This window comes from Mastigoproctus giganteus, chromosome 8 (assembly GCF_048544385.1).
Source record: "Mastigoproctus giganteus isolate SK-2022 chromosome 8, ASM4854438v1, whole genome shotgun sequence".
Lineage (NCBI taxonomy): Eukaryota > Metazoa > Arthropoda > Arachnida > Uropygi > Thelyphonidae > Mastigoproctus > Mastigoproctus giganteus.
In genome coordinates, this window is record NC_143582.1 from 230023442 (window position 1) to 230044573 (window position 21132).

At 34.7% G+C, this 21132-nt stretch overlaps 1 protein-coding gene across 2 annotated transcripts in view; it reads right to left on the reverse strand.

Annotated features, from left to right (window-relative positions):
- Positions 1-21132, reverse strand: part of LOC150082407 (putative ATP-dependent RNA helicase DDX17) — a 151212-nt gene that overhangs the window by 15928 nt on the left and 114152 nt on the right. The window contains exon 13 of one of the 2 annotated variants that reach the window (XM_090379270.1): positions 12992-13215. The exons of the other annotated variant lie outside the window; for it this stretch is intronic. Within the exon in view, the coding sequence (XP_090235396.1) occupies positions 13007-13215 (209 nt within the window). The 3' untranslated portion in view covers positions 12992-13006. Of the gene's footprint in view, positions 1-12991; positions 13216-21132 lie in introns of those variants that run through there. 2 annotated transcript variants of the gene reach the window in all.

Genomic DNA, 21132 nt, shown 5'->3' on the forward strand with positions numbered 1-21132 from the left:
AATTTAAATATTCGTTAGTTGCATAAAAAAACTTTATTTTTCATTTAGTAAAAATGATAGTAAGCTTACAACTTAGATAGCTTAGGCTTATAAGGGATTCCTTCTTTATAGTTGAGATGATTTAGGATTGAAAAGAACAATGAAACCTTTGTTCAAATGAATGCATGATCTGCTAGGCAAAGTCAAAGATAGAATAAAATAATTGAACATAACAATCCTAGATATTGTATTTACAGTACACTCATTGATACTGGTGCAATTCAAATATGGAAAATTAGAAACAGACCTTACTGTAAGTAGATATTACAAATTGAATCCACATACTGCAACACAAAATACATGGCCCACTGTCAAATGTTGTGCTGGCTCCAGCAAGTATAAATGGAAATTCATCTTGATAACCATCATGAACACAAGAAAATACAAAATTTAAAGAGGTGTGCACGAGCATGTGTAAACAATTATAATTTTATTGCTTCACGGGTAACATGTAAACTATATTTCAAATAAAGTAAATATGGTATTCAGTTTATGTTTCTACACTAGAATTTTTTAAGAAAAAAACTTTAAAAAAAATTAACTTATTTAGAATTGTTGGTTTTTACAAATCACCATTATCCATTTGTCAAAATGAGCCTGCAAATGTAAGGATTTACCTTTTCAGAATACTAAGTTGGATATAAAATGAAGTGTTTATTTCAAGCTTTTACAGTTATTATGAAATAAGTTGAAGAAACTAAGCTTAGGGGGATGCATTGCTAAGGATGGAGATGGATAAATATCAAACAGGTTATGAAATTACATTTTCCAGTGGAAGGCAACTGAACAAGAATGTAAAGATATATATTTTATAAATATATGAATTATGACAATATTTATTAATTAATTAGCGGTCATTACATAAATTACCATTCGAATTATAGGATAGAAGGAAGAACAAGGAGTGATAATTAATACTATATCACTGTTATTGTTCCAACAGGATTAAGCGTAAAGAAACAGGGGGGGGCATAGTTCCCACATCACCTGTCCATCCCCTCTAATGTTCCAATAATCAACTAACAACTGGCTGAAGGCAAACTTTTGGATAAAGTTTGTCTTCAGCAGAACTTTCCTCTTACTTTTATAATCACTTCTGGCTCTGATCCTTTAACTTTAGGTGCATCCCTGGAGATGAGATTTGGGTTGTCAATTTTCTTTTCATTTGTTTTATATTTAAGTTCTGTTCATTTCAACTTCATGTTTAATTAACTATCCCCCATATTAATCAGCATACTAATGAAGCCTCCCTTTCCACCATAGTGTTCTCTCAGAAAATGGAATCCCCCACCCCAGTTATTTATACACCAAGCTGCCACTTCATTAAGTATGCCTACTCTCTTCACGAAATGAAATGCTTCTGTAATAGCATGTAACATGTGCTGTTACCATGCAGTATTAAGCACAGCAGTAGATAGAGATGCTTACGTAAAGTATTTAGTATTAGAATGGGCAAGACAAAACATTCAAGCAACTGAATGTGGGTTGGTAGTCCATATGATTATGAATTTTCTTGGAAACTGTAACCTTGATGTGGCTTTCACATATGGGCTTGGTGTATTTAGGTTGGTCTAATAACCAAATAACATCCAGGCAGTGTTATGAACGGCTCGTTAATGGGACAGGCCAACAATGCCTTACAAGACTTGTGCAAGGTAACAGAAAAGCTATTCAGTCAAATAACAACCCAGTAAAACAGTTGTAATGAAAGAAGCATTTCAGAATGCACAACAAATATTCTTCATACCTTGTCACAGATGGGGATATAGCAGCCAAGTTCCATTCCTGCTAGAAAAACACAAGGTATGGTTAACTGGGCCAAGGAATATCAACAGTGGAGTATTGGGAAAACAGTACTCCACTCTAAAAAATTTGTCAGAGTGGAGTACTGACCTGACAAATTTGGCTTCTTGAATGTCTCAAGCTAATGGGAGAACCCATGATATGGCAAAAACTGCACCAATTCATGGATCCATCTGGCAATAATACAGGATGGTAGTAGCAGCAGCATAATGGCTTGGGGAGTATCTATAGTGCACAATTGATCCTTTGATACCAAAGGCTATCTAGAAACATCCCTGCAGTGTATCTATATACACTGCAGTGTATCTATATACACTGCAGTGTATCTATATACACTGCAGTGTATCTATGGGTTCTTCCAATACAATATGCCCATGTCACAAGGACAGAATTACACAGAACTGGTTCCAGGAACATATGAGTGAAATCAGCCTAACACAGTGGCCTCCTCAATTTAAAGAGGAACAGAGTAGTGATCTGCAACCACTATGTGCAACTGTGAGAAACATGCGAGTCAGTACAATCCCTGATACACTTTTAACAGCTTGAGTCCATGCCATGATCAGTCCCAGCTGTTGAGAGCTAAAGTATGCTGAAAGAAGCTAGTTAATATAATTAACATCAAGTTGTGAATAGAAAGCAGTTGCCTGTCACTTATTTTAAGTTTAAGACCATATCAGGAGAAGACAATAGCAATTATCCTGAAGAATTATTCTAGGTTTTTTGAGCCTGCATAATAGGGATCAATAAAGGAACCACAGTAGTCAATGAATCAAAATCCCCAAAAACAAAATATGGGGAAACATCTTCCAGAAATGCATAAAATAGAAGAAAAACCTCTGTATGGAAGAGATTAATTGAAGTTTGCAAGAGGTGAATCATTATATGGATTTAGCTACACATCAATTTGAGGATACTGATTCAGATAAGCAAACAGTGAACTAGAGTCATTAAAGATTAGGATGATATAAGGTAGTTCATAATGACGTAAACAAAACACAGATTGGCATAGAGGTTAGACATTTGTTTTACGTCTGGTGACAGGATTCAAGACTGAATCCAGAAACCTTAAATTGTAGCAAGTTCTGGTAGCAAAGTATGTTTTTGGTCCAACCTGTGTTTTCTTTATTTCTTAAGGGTTATTCATATTATCTATAACAATATCAATAACAGCAACAAGAAATTCATCTAACATTTAAAATTTCCGGAAATGTGAGAATGCCAAATATGAAATTCTACCAAACAAAACTTAACACTACCCACATAAGAACTGCTAACCTTACATCAAGAATAATTCTCAGCAATAATGCCACTATATCTTAAGTATTTCACAGTTGTTGTTTCTGGTTTGCTAAAAACAGTCTTAATACAACCAAAATTTTGGTTACCCAAAACAACTGGGACCAGGGTGTGGTGTTTCAGGCAGTTGATTTTTTGGGGAAATCTCAATTTAAATGCATTATCCATAGTACAAAAGGAAAGCAGGAAAGAAAGAAAAAAAAAAATTGATGATTAATTTGCAATTATTTACTGCATGCCTATAGAGCTTTAAAATAATTGTTAACGTTTTGCTACTTTTCCTTGAGTGGCATGGTGTATAATTAAAGTGTGTTATGTGAAGATAATAAAGCATTCAAACTTGTGTTTCAATTATGTTTATTTCTGATTTGGAAATACGTACATAATGGAGTCAAATGTTTCTCAATATTTTCTTACCACTTTGGTGACAGCTGTCTTTGCAGTATCACTGTCACAAAAGGTCACTTAGCTTACAAGAACAAGTTCTTGTGACCTAAGTGACCTTTTGTGACAGTGATACTGCAAAGATAGCTGTCACCAAAATGGTAAGAAAATACCATGAAATATTTGACTTCATATTTCCAAATCAGAAATAAATATAATTACACCAATGCAGGTTTGAATGGTTTATCATTTTCTTAGTTGGCAGCTACCTCCACCCTTTTTACAGTTAAGTGTTTATGCATCAATATACTGAAGATGTTGTTAAAATTGGGAAGAGACATGACACAAAAACTGGCAAGACTTTCCCCAAAATGCATTACAAAAGGTGAGACACCTAAGACGTGGAATAATGCCATCATAATTTTGCTGCATATGAAAGGAGATAAATCAGAAATTGGAAATTACAGACCAATTAGCTTGTTATCCCACATCTATAAGTTGTTCACAAGGGTCATTAACTAACAGATTAGAAAGAATACTTGATGAGAATCAACCAAAAGAGCAAGCTGGCTTTAGGACAGGATTCTCAACTATGGTTCACCTTCACATAATGTCACAGCTAATGGAGAAAGCAAATGAATATAAAACACAATTATGCCTGGCATTTGTGGACTATGAAAAGGCATTTGACTCCATACAGCATGATGTTGGTTTTTTTTAGGAGCATTAGCAACTAGGGCCATATTGCTCCGGGGTATGCGGTGGTCATTCCCTGACCTTTCCGCATCCTCCGTATTTGGTGGTGACGGGCTCGAACCCCGGTCTAATCAAGAAGCGTGTGCTACGCACTGCTGCTCCTTCCCACCTGGCTACGGAGGCGCCTCCATACAGCATAAGGCAATGTTTCAGGCACTGGAAAGACAAGGCATAGATACCACATATATTATGATTTTGAAGAAAATATATGAGAAGGCTACCTCCTTTATTAGACTAGACAAAGCCAGTAGTAAAGTTAAAATTGAGAAAGGAGTTCGACGAGGAGACAATATCTCCGAAGTTGTTTACTGTGGCCCTTGAGCAAGCTTTCAGAAGATTAGACAGGTCACAGAAAGGAGTCAATGTGAATGGAGAGTACCTAAACCATTTACGATTTGCAGATAATTGTGGTCATAAGCCACAATCCCAAAGAATTAGAAGAAAATCTTAATCAGTTATGCAGAGTTAGTAAGGATTTTGAACTAAAGATGAATATGGCTAAAACACAAGTAATGATGAACAAGAATGCCACAGAAAGGGATATAATGATTGAAGGAGCAGTAACTGAAAAGGTGGAGTCATATACTTATCTGGGACAAGTCATTAGCTGTAATAATGATAAATGGTTGGAAGTCAAGTGAAGAATAAATTTTGGATGGATAGCATTCAGGAAAGTCACATACTGAGGAGCAATATCCCAATTTGTCTTAAACGTAAAATAATGAACCAATGCATACTCCCCACCATGACTTATGGAAGAGAAACTTGGGCACTCACCAAAAGAATGGAAGAGAAGCTGAGAACTACACAGTGAAGAATGGAATAAATTATATTAGGAATCAGACTTAGATAAGAAATACATGGATTAGGCAACAAACTCAAGTAAAGGACATTCTTATCAAAACTAAAGAACTAAAATGGTCTTGGGCAAGACACATAGTTCGAAGACATGATGACAGAATGGTACCCAAGAGGAGCTAGAAGAAAACATGGAAGACAACAATGGAGATGGACAGATGAAATTCATGAGTTTGTGGGTAGTAAATGGATGGCCATTGCACAAAACAGAAGGAACTTTAAAGTTGCTGGAGAGGCCTTCATCCTGCAGTGGATTGAAAATGGCTGATGATACATCATATCAGCAGTTGATACTCTTCAATATTGTTTTATATTATGTGGAATTATGATTTATTTTATTTATAGCTAATTTTTGTGTTTTACAGTTAAATGTAAGAAAATAAGGGGGGTCAAAAATACAAATATCCAAAATTTTGGATAATGGGAATTCTACTGTATATCTTTGACATTAGATGGTTTCACTCTTTCAAATCAAAACAGATTTCTAACTTACCTAAAACAGAGGGAAAGGACTACTTCCACAACATGATTATGTTGTTCAGTCTTAAAAAAAAAAAAAAAAAAAAAAAAAAATTTTTTTTTTTCAATGTCTGGATTATTTGCCATACTACAAAAAAAGTAAGTGGCTGTATGATGGTTGAATGGAACTCAACACTGTTATAAATGCAAGTTTAGAATAGTATATTGCATAGTTGCCAAGGATGAATTAAAGAAAAATACTGAGGAAGATTGCATAAAACAAATTACCTAACATGTGATCCTCAAAAATAATAGTATATTGCATACCATTGTTGGAAAATACAAATTTTCCAACTTCCCAAACATAGTCAAACCTTTTCTGCAATAGTTTCTGGAGAGATTTACTTATAGTTTTCATACAGTAATTGCACATGACAACCTGTCAGGGTGATGTGGTGCAGTAACAGACAGGCACGAATGTTCTATTTATTTATACTTTTCACATAGTTGAACACCCTCAAAAGATGGCCCTGTACTGTAGGAGATGTAGTTTCACTGCAAAGCACACCAAATTTGAAACAAAAAAAAAAAAAAAAGGAACTGATAGTATTGAATACATACATCAATTTTTAATATTTATATACATAATATAACATTGTAAAATAATAAGAGGAGTTTACCTCAATATAATACGTAAAACACTTCCGTATGATACTCTCCAGAAATTAAAACGAAAAATTACATTAGAGTAACAAATGATTAAATCAATTCAACACAATTAAAAATATTAAAATTAACCACGTATTGAAGAAACGACTACATTACTATGGCTCAGTTAAAGGAATTGAAGGCCAGAACATACAATATTCCTGCACTTTTCGGTCAGGTAAAATTACACAAGAGTGGATTTCCTATTCAACCTATTGTTTCCTACAGGAACTCGGTATTTTCATCCTTAGCCACACATGTATATAACATCAAAACCATTTAGACGGGTAATACAATTTGGGATTAAGAACTATGATACATTTAATAATCTTAAAGACAGTAGACTTGGCAACAATGACAATTTATTCTCATTAGATGTTACCTCGTTATATACAAATGTAAACGTCAAATACACATTAGATATTATTTGGGATATGTTAAATAATAACTCGATACTGATTAATTATATGAAGCTACCTATTAAGGAAATTTTCCAGTTAAACTGTTAGTTGAGGTCAACTATGTCATCTTTCGAGACAAGGTGTACAATCAAATTTTTCGATTGCCAATGGGTTGAGCCTGAGTAGCTTAATGTCAGAGATCTATCTCTCAACATTTGCATTGAGCATATACATTTGACACCTTTTCGACCCCGTAGATGATGTTCTAGTTATTACTGATAGTAGTAGTACTATCCAAGACATTTTACATTTGTTTAATAATATTCATTCTAGACTCAAATTTACATTGGAAAGGAGGATACGGATACAAAGTCATTAAACTTTCTAAATTTCATCCTTACTCGGGACTCTAATAAAATCCAATTTAGCATCTATCGAAAACCTACAAACACCAGTAGGCTTCTACATTATAATAGCTATCACTCGTTCACCTACAAAAGATCGATTATCTTTAATCAATTTCTAAATGCCTATAAATATTCAACGACGGAATCTGCTTTGGATGCAAAAATACAAATATTAACTAGCAGGCTCTTAAACAGGGGTTATCCACTTCCTACAATAAACTGAATTAGGGTACAGGCTAAGGATAGGATACAAAATACTACACCAACCAACAATAGTAATATCAAAAACTTTATTCCTGTCCCATACGTTGAACAGTGGCACAAACAGTTTAACAGATTCTTTAAAGATACCGAATTTAAAATTGTGGCCAGGCCAAAACGGAAATTACACACTATACTGAACAATCGCTCTGTTCTTTCCGCGTGCTCAACACAAATTAATGACCTAGTGTACAACATTTCTTGCAGTGATTGCAACTCGTCTTACCAAGGTTCGACATGCTTTTCTCTGAATATTCGTGTAGAATCAACATGAAGCCTCAGTTCGTGCTTCTCGTTCAGCAGCTTCAGAATTAGCCTTTCATGTCATTAACAAAAAACACTTTTTATTTAACGAGGCAAAAATACTTAATGTCCAATGTAATTATATGTGACTATTAATTGCAGAAACCGTAGAAATTAAATTACACAAGAATTCTTGTTAATGTTTGTCGGCCATATTTGATCTCCGATGTGTGGACCTTTACGTGCATGCATGAAGACAATCACTATTTACGTTTCAAGTTCAACCCTATTCGGTAATTTTCATTCCTGTGATCATGACATGAAAAGCATTGTCAGCTGCAGGAAGGAAAATCGTTTTGAATATTTTCGTTATTCTTTTCAATATTTTAATTGCATTAAATTGATTTTTAATTATTTGTTACTCTAATGTAATTTTTCGATTTTTTTCGTTTTAATTTCTGGAGAGTATCATACAGAAGTGTTCTACGTATTATATTGAGGTAAACTCCTCTTATTATTTTTACAAATATTAATATCAACGTAGAACGTACGTATTGAGCATTACAGCTCTGATTCATACTATCTAATTCATAATATAACAGAAATATATCCCCGCACATTTTTAAAATTTGGTATACAAGTGTTTTAAACTGAATAATGGAAGAATAATAGACATCTTGTTTTCCATTTTCAATTTTTACAGAATTTTCAAAAATGCATCGCTCAAGAAGAAGAATTAAAAAAACATTTTCCAGGAAAAAAAAAAAGGGGTCGGAACCTGTCAGATGTCACTGCCGGGTTAAAATTAATTTAAAGAAAATCATCTTGTTTTCTTACAGTTCTTATTGCCTTCAAGTCCCCCACCCCCTTTGGTGATATTTATAAAACAGCACCTTCCCTTTTTTTAAATTTCATTTTTTAATCATCAGCAAGAAAATATAATCTTCAGTTGATCCTATAAATTTCTAACAATTAGATTACCAAACATCCACTAATGTTACAAAGAGGCAAATGTTTACTCATGAACTTAAATCAAAACTATTTAAAAAACAGAATCACAACAGGACCCTTCACAAATTTACAAAAATTATACAAGTTAAGGCTAGCAGTATTTGATATTCAACATCTCACATTTCCATTACATCGATTCTTACTAGAAATTTACAAATAGTGCATTTTATATGGAAAAGAAATGCTAAGCATTTTTATTTAAATTTGTACACGTCAAGTATAGCCTGTTTCTGTACATAGTGATCAAGCTGGGTTTGCTACTTAGTGCATCAATCTTATATTGTGGAGGCACCATGGGTTGCCTTGGTATTGAACTATTTAAATAAAAAGCAACATACTTCTCCAATGGAGAAATATTACTTTAATTTTATTTTTTTCATTTTTACTCAGTAGTCCAGTCCCATACTAGAGCATCTTATGGCAAAATGCCTCCAAAATGAAACTGAACTAACAAACCCAGTTTTTTCACAGCTATGTACAGAAAGAGGCTATGAACAACATGCACAATTTCTTATGGTTTTCATAGCTTGAGACTTGGGCCCTTAACTTAAAGTTTATTTTTGATATAGGGAAGCTCTGCAGAACCTGCCATTTGTTCCTTATAACCCTCCAGAAGTGCATGCAAATAGGGTAAACACTTTCTTACCAAAATATTATTTACAGGGTTATTTTTAAAATTTAGTAATTGCTATGCACATTTGCAAAAGGGGAAAAAAAAAAAAAAAAGACTGGCTACCGGGAACTGCCCAATCCCAGTCCAATCTGGTACATACACATACTGCTTCACTGGTGTACCCAACTCTGCTTAGCAGCATCGGCACAAACACACTCAATTTCCCACTCCCCCAGTAGTAGGAGCTGTCTAAGTGAAATAATATATATAATGTATTACCCTTAAAAATGCCGAAAGACAGCAAAGAATCTAGTGTAAAGAGGTGTAAAAACATAATGCACTTAATATATATATATATATATATATATATATATATACACATATATATAAAAAGTACCTGATAGACACTCAATGGGCAAAAGTGCACCAACAGTTGAAAGATTTTGAAATTAGTGAGTCAATGGTGAGATCCACAAAGAAAAACAAAGTGATAAGAGAAAGGGCCATAAGTGCGAGAAAATTAAATCGAACAAGTGGAAAAGCTCTTAATTTACAGACTATGGATCATGCACAGGAGAACATTCCACCAAATAGTACCATCATTCATGAGAAAGCAAAGCAGTTATCTGATCATTTTAACCCGCAGAAGAGTGAAATATTAGGGCAATGGTTCAATAGATTTGAAAATAAGGACAGTTTGCACAAAATAAAGATCACTGGTGGGGCATGAAGCAGCTCAAAGGTTTCATGACAAACTACATCAACTGATTGAGAAGAAAGGATACTGCCACAGCTCTTCTGGGGGGGGGGGGTGAATGCTGAATAGAACTTTTCTTTCAAAATATGAACAGCTCCTGTTTTTAGGGACGGTGAAGGATTATATATCTTCTTCTGTGTACCAATGCCCCAGAGAGGTGTAGTAAAGCCTATGCACCAAGCATCAAGAACAAAAAAGCATGGGCTACTGCAACATTATTCTTAACAGTGGTTCCACGACTGCTTTGTACCCGAAGCCAAAACATCCATGGTAACTAAAAACCTCGAATTTAAAGTTCTAATTGTCATTGACAACACTGGTCAACACATAAAATGTTATGAAAACACCCAATCTTGACTAATTTTATGCTGCTGAACATGAAAATCACATTAAAATTTGTTGACTGGCTCTTGTTTTGGAATCACAGTTGGGGTCTCATTTTGTGAGTTACTCTACATTATTAACTATGGCTCTCGGCAAAACATATGATCAACTGTCGACCTGCTCTGCATCATGTGATAAGTTATCACCTCAAATGCTGCTTCAACTTCATTCTTTGTTTGGGGAAACAATCACTGGTTGGCCCTCAACACCAACCTAGGTATGTAGGAAACAAGCTGAAGACTCTGGCCCTGAACTATCATGGAGTGTCAGGATGTACTACACCTCATGGTATAATGTATTAGGTAGCCAGTTATGAAACTAAGGAATTAATAACGATGGAATGCAAATTTTTCAACAAGCTCACCAAATTATAGGTAAAATTTTCACTACAGTATGGTGAAGCTGCCATACTGAGAGTGACCCAGACCAATAAGGTTTCTAACGTGGTTACTGGTTATCAAAGGACCAGCGCACTATGTTAAACGTGCTACTGAAACCATAAGTCCAATTAAAGCTAGAAGTTTAAATTGGTAAGAAATAGCATTGGCAAAAGAATTAGAATGATAAAAATATGGAGTACTTCTTACACCAAGAGGATGGATACAGAGGAAGTGGGCCATTATAAGCCTATTTTGAAAGGAAGACAGTGCAAGATAGGCATACTAATAATTTTATAACTAGTTAGAATACTTGGAAAGCATTTTTAATACAGTTGTGTGCAATATTAAAAATGGAAAGTGGGGAAACCAAAATTTTCTGAATATACAGTTGAAGTCTAAAAAAAAAAAAAAAAAAAAAAAAATTAAGATTAGCAGAAACTAATGACAAATATTAGTAATGGTTTAAGATTTAAATACCAAAGTAGGAAATTACAGTTATATCTATAATCACTTTGCCAGAAATAAGCATTTTAACCACAAACTTTCATGTTTGTGACAAAGTTGGCATTTGCTAGTTTTATTGAAAAGAGAAAAATAAAGGGATTTTATTTGTAATGATAACTGACAAAATTGCTGACTCTGTGATAGAGGACATTGGCTAACTTAATATTAAAGTGTCAACTTTTAACAGAGAGCAGAGTATCCAGAGACTTTTCTCCCAAATTAGTGACAACTGATGCACGTCATACACTGCAGATAACTCATGTTGTTATAATATACAATAAACAGTATTTTAAAGTTCTTTGCTTTAATTATGCTCAATTCAATTATAGCATTGACTAATGCAAAATCTTTGCGTTTCAGTACTGAACTAAACAGTTAATTTATCTAATGTTCACTTAAAAAATTGAGTTCTTCTTTGCCACAAAACATAAAATACAGAAATCTTGACCAAAAGCTAAACTGTATTCCTGATACTATAATAAATTTAGATGAAGAATAGGAAAATTAAAGAGGATTTCAGTGGAAACAACAAAATACAATGGCAAGCCATGAAGTTCGGTAAAGTAGTTAAAGTAAAAAATATTACAAACTTCTGGCAAATAAAACTACTAAAGAAAAATGCTATCTTTATTATCAAGGTGGGAAAAATACTTTGAATTTACTTGAATACATTCCAGAATGGGGGGGGGGGGCAGATTGACCTCTGTACCTATTCATTTTGCTTGTGTCAGCATCCCAGCATATTATTCCATTGTGTAAATATAATATATACATTAAAATTCCATTACAATACAAATTCAACCGATATTTCACTACAGAGAAATTACTTTCACGTCCTTGCTGACTTCCTCTATTAATAATGCTTTGTAAATATGATCAAAATAGTTTTTGGGAATAAAAAAAACCTAATGCCAATTATTTTCAGTGCACCTATGCCTAAAATATCTGTTTACACATGTGAAAATTACAGATGATAGATTTTGTGAATGACCTTCATATTTAAAGATACAGCAAATTTCAATTGAAGAAATGTGGCAAAAGAATTCAGTTTCGCATCCTCTAAGTTTTCGATAATTTTGAATAACGTTAAAATCCAACCTTTAAAAACAGGTACCAATTTATGAACAAGTTTGGCAATGATTTTATATTTAGCACTGTTAAATAATTTGACAGGAGCTTTATACTATTGATCAACATAACTTATTTGTACAATGCATGCATAGTCCATTAATGTAAATTAAAAAGTAAAGTTAGTAACCAAATATTCTTTTCACAGAAGGGCAATGCTTAGCATTTCTAAGGTCAGTGCAGTTAGCATTTGCACTGATCTGGAACCTGACCTAAGTCAACTTCTTGATTAGTGCACTGTTAACTGCAGTTTAAAAGTAGTTCATAAGATATAAAAACCATTATCTAATAAAGGAAAACTTATTACCTTAAGTTTCATTCCAAAAGTTTTCCCAGCCGTATGGACACTTCGGGCTTGAAGGGTGCTCTAACTGCACATATCAAGAGCACTCGACTTCCTCCCGTCACGACCAGTGGCTTAAACACACACAATGCTGACATGCAAACACTTGCAGAAGAGGCAGAAGAAGTTTTCTGTTTAATTTTAAAAAGCCTCCACATGCTATGTGATAGAGCTTTTTATTTTTATTTTTTTTTTTTTTTAACTCCTCCCTTTGAAAATTCACACAGCTGTTCTATGCAGGTGTTTACTTTTAATCTGGTTGATGTAATCAGGTTTCCCCAAGCACATTAACCAGATGATTAATAATAACAACTTCAATGAAAATGCCTAAGAATTTACTTATCAGGAAATGACATGACTGGAATTTTGAGGAAAGGCCGTGATTAAATTTGACATTTGGTGGGCCATTACACATATGTCTTGGTACACTATTCCAGAAGCACAAATTAAGATTATTCTTTTCAACCATTTGTGCCTCTGAAAAATAAAATAAACACAAAGAAATAAATAAGGCAAGTTCATTTTATAAATCACAAGAATGAAAGAAAAGTAAAAAAACTAAAGTTCAAGCATATTAAAATGTTCAGTTTTAATTTATAATATTGTTATAGGGAATTTAATGTATATTTTTAGTTAAAAGAATTCCAGAGTATTATGATTACACCAATAAACTCTTAAAAATAGTAAAATATTTATTTTCAGCGAGATGAGCAAAGTTCATTGTATAGAAAAGTGGTCTTATAGGTTCTACAAACATTCAATAAAATTCTATTTTTACTTGTATCTATGAATTATTATTATTATTAAAGATAATGTGGCTGTGCAAAGAATTTAGGTTTACAAAATATTTCCATAGCTGTAAAAGATCAAAAATCTATTACCTTAATTTAATAACTGGCATTTCCCTGAAGCAGATTTTAAAATTTGCAAACTGAAAAGGATTCCATGTTTATACAGTCTCTCCCTTCCCTTTTAAGTAATTTTTTGTATTAGTTAAAATAACATCCCACTATTTTACCACAGTGAGGGAGGGAAGGGTGATAATCAGGAATTTAAAAAGAACCATAGTTGCTATTGATCATTACAGCCAAAGTGGCATAATACTGAAGTTTTGTTGTTCAGTTGGCACAATAGAAATTCAAGATCATGACTTTCATTTGCTGCTTGGCACGATTAAAACATTTAAAGGCTTAATTCTGAAGGTATCTTTGAAGTGCCATGCACTTAAGTGTGCTTAGGGGGAGGAAGTTGGCCTGCTAATTTTATGTAACTACAAGCAGGGCCATGCAAAGGGAAAAGGGGAATGGCAGTACAATGGATGTGATACACCTAGGCCCCATAAATGTTTCTTAAATGCTTACAAGTTTAATAAAAGGTCGAAGAGGGACAAAACCAACCATGCACCCAAGGCCTCCAGATGACATTGCAGTCCTCACTACAAAACTATTAAGAGTCATGTTTGGCAACCAACAAAAAAATTAAGATTAGATTGCACTTCTTGCCCACAATATTCATTACAGTAGATCCTCAATATATCAAAGTGGAAGATAGATGAAAAATGTCTTAAGTTTCTTGAATTTATTGCTGTATTGTTTTACCACTCAAATATTAACCAAATAAAAGTTTTATAACAGAACTGTATTAAAAAACACAAACTTATATAACCACTTTAAAATATTCTGTAGAAAAGGTCTTGAAGTTTCCTCATAGATTCCTGTTCCTCAACATGATTATTACAAAGGATTTTTATATTGCAGTTGGAAGACCTACAAAAAATGTGTGCAGCTATTGTCCTTTGAGTTTCCTGACAAATAAAACTCCTTTTATATCATTTTTCCATTTCAATTTGTATTGTCCTGTTTGCACCTGGGAAACCCTGCATCAATTAAACACGAAAGTCGCTTGACAATTTATGCAATTGTCAACTGAAACTGTTTCATTTATCCACAAAACAGAAATGGTGGCATTCCAGCTATCTATCACCAGGAACACTTACATTCTCCTAAACTTAACCGTACTTATTGGAAATCCAATTAATCTGAAACTTTTCTGAATTTGCTAATGTATTTTCAGTACCAGCATGCTAATAGATTGCTTTTTATTCTCACAGCCTGCAATAAAAGCTTAATTAGTTGCTAAGGTCTATAATTTTATTCACAACTGACAGCATGCTTTGTATTCTCTTTAGACAACTATTAGGATGGCGCCAACTTTCATTGACATGTAAACGTATATTTACTCAAGATGAAATCAGAGCACATATTTCAGGTAGATTAGCCTTTGCTTCTCCAACCTTCATATAAATGGAAATAAATAACTAAGAATAAAACAGATAACATAGAACTCATGTTCACAGAATACATTACTGAAGGGCTGAATTTTCCCAAATGAAACATCTACTAAATTCTGTATAGATTTCTGAACTGTTCAGAAGTTTTTGCTACATGAGGAATAGGAGTAAATTTCCTTATTAGTATATACTTTTCTCAATTTTACAAGTGAAGACTTATCAATTACACTCAAACCAAAACATTATGACCATCCATCATCATAGGTGGATACATCCTACAAAGCACCTTGGAGAAATATCACTGAACAACTCAGGTAGTACCTCATAGAGATTGAATGGGGAATGATTTGCACTGCTAGGAAGGTGAGGGGGTAGCAGCTCAGTGACCACAAGTATTGTGGGAATGATTTGATAGAGGAACAAAACCATCCAAAGTTCCACAATAGGGAGACACCAGTTGCTGATAGTCTAGGTGAATGGCAGTTGTCATATATTGTCTGTGACAGAGAGCTCTACTGCTCACAATAGTAGTAGTAATGGCAAATGATACAAGAAAGCAAGTTTTTATAGCACCAACAAAAAAAAAAGCCACCAATTAGCGCTCCAAGAATCTCTATTTCACTGGCTGAAGTCAAACAGTCTGCACATCTATTCTACAACTGTCTTTCCTCAATTTGAATTTATTTCCCCTCAGGTGAGTAATCTGTGCACAAAGGGAAGAATCCCACCAGTGTTGAGCTTGCTCAAACCATTCGAGGCCAGATACACCTCAATCAGATCACTGCACTTCTCCAGAAGCTGCAATTTGAAGAATTTAAGCCTTTCTTGGTAACAGCTATGCTTTGTTCCACTTACAATTTCGTTGCCCTTCTCTGTAATTGGCTATCCTACAACCATCCTTACTCAACTTCAACTTATGCTTGCTCATTTGTGTGTAGTCGCAGCAAGTGAAACAATGCCATTAACACTGAGCTTACTCAATCCAAACAGAGCCTTAAATACTTCAATCAGATCACTTCATAAGTGCCTGGTCTCAATATGCTACAATTTGCAGTGTTTTCCTAGAAAGACAATTTGCTCCCAACTACCTTTCTAGGTAAGAGCACCCTTTTGTTCCCTTCACCAATCTGGTTTGCCTTCTCTGCACCCATTCCAGTAGTCTATATCCTTCCTAAAGCAAGGCCTGCAGACCTGTATACAGTACTCAAGATGCAGCCTAACCATGGCCTTATACAAAGGGATAATCGAATCACCTCCTTGTCCCCACTAGCAATGTTTCTGTATATCATTTACAAAATGTAGTGAGCTGTTCTGGCAGCATTGCACTGCTCAGAGAATGAGAAATGCCCCCAGGTGTTTTTCATTCTCCACTATCCTGAGTAGTACCACAGTTCATAAATTACTCAGATTACTGCTAACCATTTTTCTTCTCTGCCACGAGTGTCAGATGAACTGATGAGACTTGTGGCAGAGAAGAAAAATGCATGGGATGCATATAAATTATCAGGCGACACAGAAGCCTATGGTGTATATATAAGCTAATCTATAATCAAGTCACAAAGGTTATGCAAGTGAAGGCAGATTATGAGAAATCTCTAGCGAAGGATGCTGAGATAGCTGAATGAGCATTTTGCATCTACATTCACACATAAATGCCAAACATTAATAATATCAATCCCTGAATTAATGGCAGACTACAAACAGGGTGCAAAGAAAAATAATTCTTAACATGCCATCCAGAAGACACTCGGGGATAGGCCTACAAAGTAGGCAAACTATTGTACACACATTTACTATCAGTCATCAATACCTCTACCAATAGCATCATTCCTGGACATGATGACTGTAAAAGAGTTGTCCAGTCTTATGAATAAATTTTCCAGCTCTACAATGCTAATGGACAGATGGGCATTCAATGGCAAAGAGATGAACAGCTGCAACCACGCTGCATAGTTGGACTAAAACAGACCACTGGCAGTAGTATTGTGGTTTTGAGGCATATTTTCGTGGACATCACTGGGTCCCCTCGTCCCCATTGAACACACCCTCACTGCCACATCCTGCCTCAGCATTGTTTCGGAACAAGTTTCTTCTACATAATGACTGTATCCAGATGGCACTGGACTCTTTCAACAAGACAATGCTCTGTCACTATGGTATGTGCAGAAATGTTTCAAGGATCATGTCCAAGCATTTTGTGTGCTACCCTGGCCACCAAATTCCTCTGACATCAATCCCACTGAACATTTGTGAGATGCAGCATTCACCAGTGGACCTGTTCTGTTGCCAAACTCCATGATATCTTTCTGTACAGCTGGTCCATGATACCCAAGCACACCTATGGTATTGTGAAGTCAATGCTACAGCAAGTGCAAGTGGTTTTCATGGCTAAAGGCAGCCCACAACACACACTATTAGGTAGGTGGTCGTAATATTTTGGTCCATCACAAAGAGGTCATTGAGTGTCTTAAAATTAGTAGAGGTCATATAAAATTAGTTGACCACTACTAATTTTATATGTAAACATATAAAATTAGTAGTGGTGTTACATATTAATCCTTGTAATATTGTTTGCAATTCACTTACCAACTAAATGTAATGTTCACTATATGGAAAAATGGATGTCTTGCATCTTAAAAAAGCTGCAGATATAAAATCAGCGACAGAATTATACTTACTAAATGTTTGGTACCAACAGATTGCTGGTAAGCTTTGGCAATTACAGAATGAAATTTCAGCAAAAACTTCAGACCAAATTTATCACATAGCATGTGTAATGCAGTTTTGCTGAACTGGTGAAGGATTTGGAACCATATATAATACTCAAACATGTGGGGGAGAAAGAGATAATCTCTCATGCTTTAAGGCTAAACCACACTAGATTAAGTTGCCCACATGCAGACTGACAGTGTTCTCTGAGAACAATTACAATTATTTGCAACACAGTAATTTGACTACTGTGCCTATAGGTCCAAAGATCAGCAATGTAGTATTTCAGCAAAAGTGTGTTAAGTCTAAAATGTCAAGATTTTGCACTGCGTAAAAACAAAAGGATGAACCAGGCAATATGGTTTTGAACTTGAAAAAGAGCCTGATACCATAACATTTCCTCCAATTTCATTGTTGGAGCGTACCATTATTTTGCATCCTATGCTTTGGTTGACACCAAACCCAGACATATTCTTAATGTAAAGATGTGTTAAGTTTTCACTGTTCTAAAAATTAAATTCCAATATTTTAAGTACATTTTTTCAGCAAAATTTTTTCTTCATAATGGCATTCGAGTACTTACCAATAAAAACAATGAAGTAGTTTGCAGCTAATCATGGTAGAGCTGTTTTTCAAATGCAAGACACAAAACTACTTATGATAACTTTCTCCAAGCCCAATCTCTCAAATTTCGCCTTCATTTTTTCAGATAAGAAAAAAATTAACAGATGGAAATGCTCAAAGCAATGTGTGAACACTTATCTCACAACTAACAAACTACTATCCTACAATAAATGTGGTCATTGCCTTGATTATACCTTGATTTGTCTGATAACATCTACCACGTATAACACATTAAAAAAAAGCAGATTCTGCTTTAAACAACACCAAGCACAAAAGTGAAATTTAACTTGGGATTCTCTTGCTGAAAGGTGATGCGTCATATTTTTTGCTTATGGTGACCATTATGTCCATATATGGTGACCTAAATACAATCAAAGTTAATTTATTAACTTAATGTGTTAATAATTAGTTAATAATTGGAAATTAATGTGTAAATAAAATTATATGGGTGCTAAGCACAGTCAAAACAGTTGGCTTATTTGCAAATGTTCACACAATTCTTTGTGAAAGATTGTACTCAGACATGCACTAAAGTGTGACTCCAGCATGTTTTCCTACACAAGTCCAAAAATATGCAATATGAACAAAGTTTTTAGCTAACCTTTGAGTTGTTTTTTTAATGGCTAACATTTGAAACATCTGGGACTACAGCACATTGAGACAGTGTCAAATAATATATTGAAATTATTTGCACAGACAAATAATATATTGAAATGCCACGCATGTGATCCAATAAGTAAATGAACATCTAACTGGGCTATGCCTATTGACTAACAGGAATACAAATGCCACACCTTCATAAGGCCATTTTGGTACTTTATTCACTTCATCAATGTAGGCATAATAGAAAGACCTAAAGCAAAGAGACTGTGTTTAGCAACTCCCTTTTAAATAGTGGATGCATCATTTGATTCTAGGTTGAGCAGAAATCTCAATTAATATTTAAAAGAGAAGGGAACTCAACCCATAAAAACCTAAAAAAAAAAAGGGGGGGATGAAATAAAGAACCATTGTTATTCAAAGTAAAATAAACCACACAAATTAATGATTCCAAATAAAATAACAACTAAGCTTGTCTTGAACAAAAAAAAAAAAAAACCAAATCTAATTATAACTGAAACAAAAAAAGGGCTGAACTATTAAATCCTCACACTGACAATTACTGAAGAATGAGGCTACATTAGGGGCTAAACTAAATTAATGTGCAAATAGTATGAGAGGGATATCAGTGGCCTAAGTATGAAATGGGTAGTGATACATCATTAAAAATTTCTGTACTTAATGTACAGAATATAGTAACTCCTTAGCACACGCTTCTTGATTAGACCGGGGTTCGAGCCCGTCACCACCAAATACGGAGGATGCGGAAAGGTCAGGGAATGACCACCGCATATTCCGGAGCAGTATGGCCTTAGTTGCTAATGCTGCTAAAAACCAAATAACAAACAACATAGTAACTCCAAATAGCAATCCACCAAGTTTCAATAAAAATTTTTTAATTACAGATCCAGAATCAGCAAAGCTGTGTGAATGAGGAAAGATGGACAATGCCACAGGCAAGTCATGAGAATAAGGTTACAACAAAGCAGGTGGAAGCCCCTTCCTATTCCAATGGTTAAAAAGTGAGCAGCAGAATTTAAACAAGGAAGAAAAGGCCTGGAAAGTCACAAACACTGTGGATGACCTGGTGGTGACTGCTCGAAAAGTGACAGTTTGATATATTGTCAACATCTTCGTCACCTCATCTGAATGTTTGCACTACAGAGGTTCTTGCTATGAAAAAGGTGTTGGCACAATGGATCCCAAAGACGTTGCCAGCAGATCCAACAGTTTTCCTTGTTAGTTTGTGACCATCAATGAGATAGGGTCCCATCATTTTCAGCTAAAGACAAAGGAAGAGTGCAAATAGTGGGAACACACCTCTTCTCCCCCTTGAAAAAAGCCGTCACTTCCTTCTGCTGGCAAGGTGATAGCACTGTCTTTTTTTGAAAACTGATGGAGTGTTGATAGCAAATTATCCCTTCAGAAAGGCTAGACAGTTACAGGGCATATTATGCAGACAATTTGAGGCATTTGCATGAAAACAAAGACAAACCAAGGACAGAAAAGGTGTCTTGTTCCACCAGCACAATGGCACCTGCTCATATGTCCAACATATTATTCACCAGATCTAGCTGCATTAGACTTTCACCTATTTCTTAGTTTGAAAAAATATCTATCTGACATCCACATTTTTCACTGACAGCGAGATCACTTCTGCAATGGATGTATTCCTGGAGGCTCAAAGAGAAAATTTTCTTCGCAGTTGGATTTGATGGACTGCAGCATCAGTGACGAAAATGTATTGAATCCAAAGGGGACTATGTTGAAAAGCAACAAGTTACCAGACTCCTCAAATAAATCCTCCATACTCAGGTCAGGAACTTTTCAAAGCATTCCTTGTACAGAAATAAAGTACACAATGAGTTTATTTTTATTTATTTATTTATTTAATTTTTGTTTATACTCTAGGACAATTATGGGCTCAGTTCACAAGATAGAACAAATACAAGAAACAGCACAGTATTTAGGTTAGTAATCACATAGGTCACTCAAAGCACGTACTGATGCACCTTGTGCCTAACTACTCTGCTGTGTTGAGAATAATTTGTATTAATTCCTAATTTATGGTACTTTTCGGTAATGATGGTTACATATTTTTGTTCTTTAGTATTAGTTTTTATGGTAAATACAGTCCCCATCTTTTCAACATTAAAATTTCCTCTCTACCT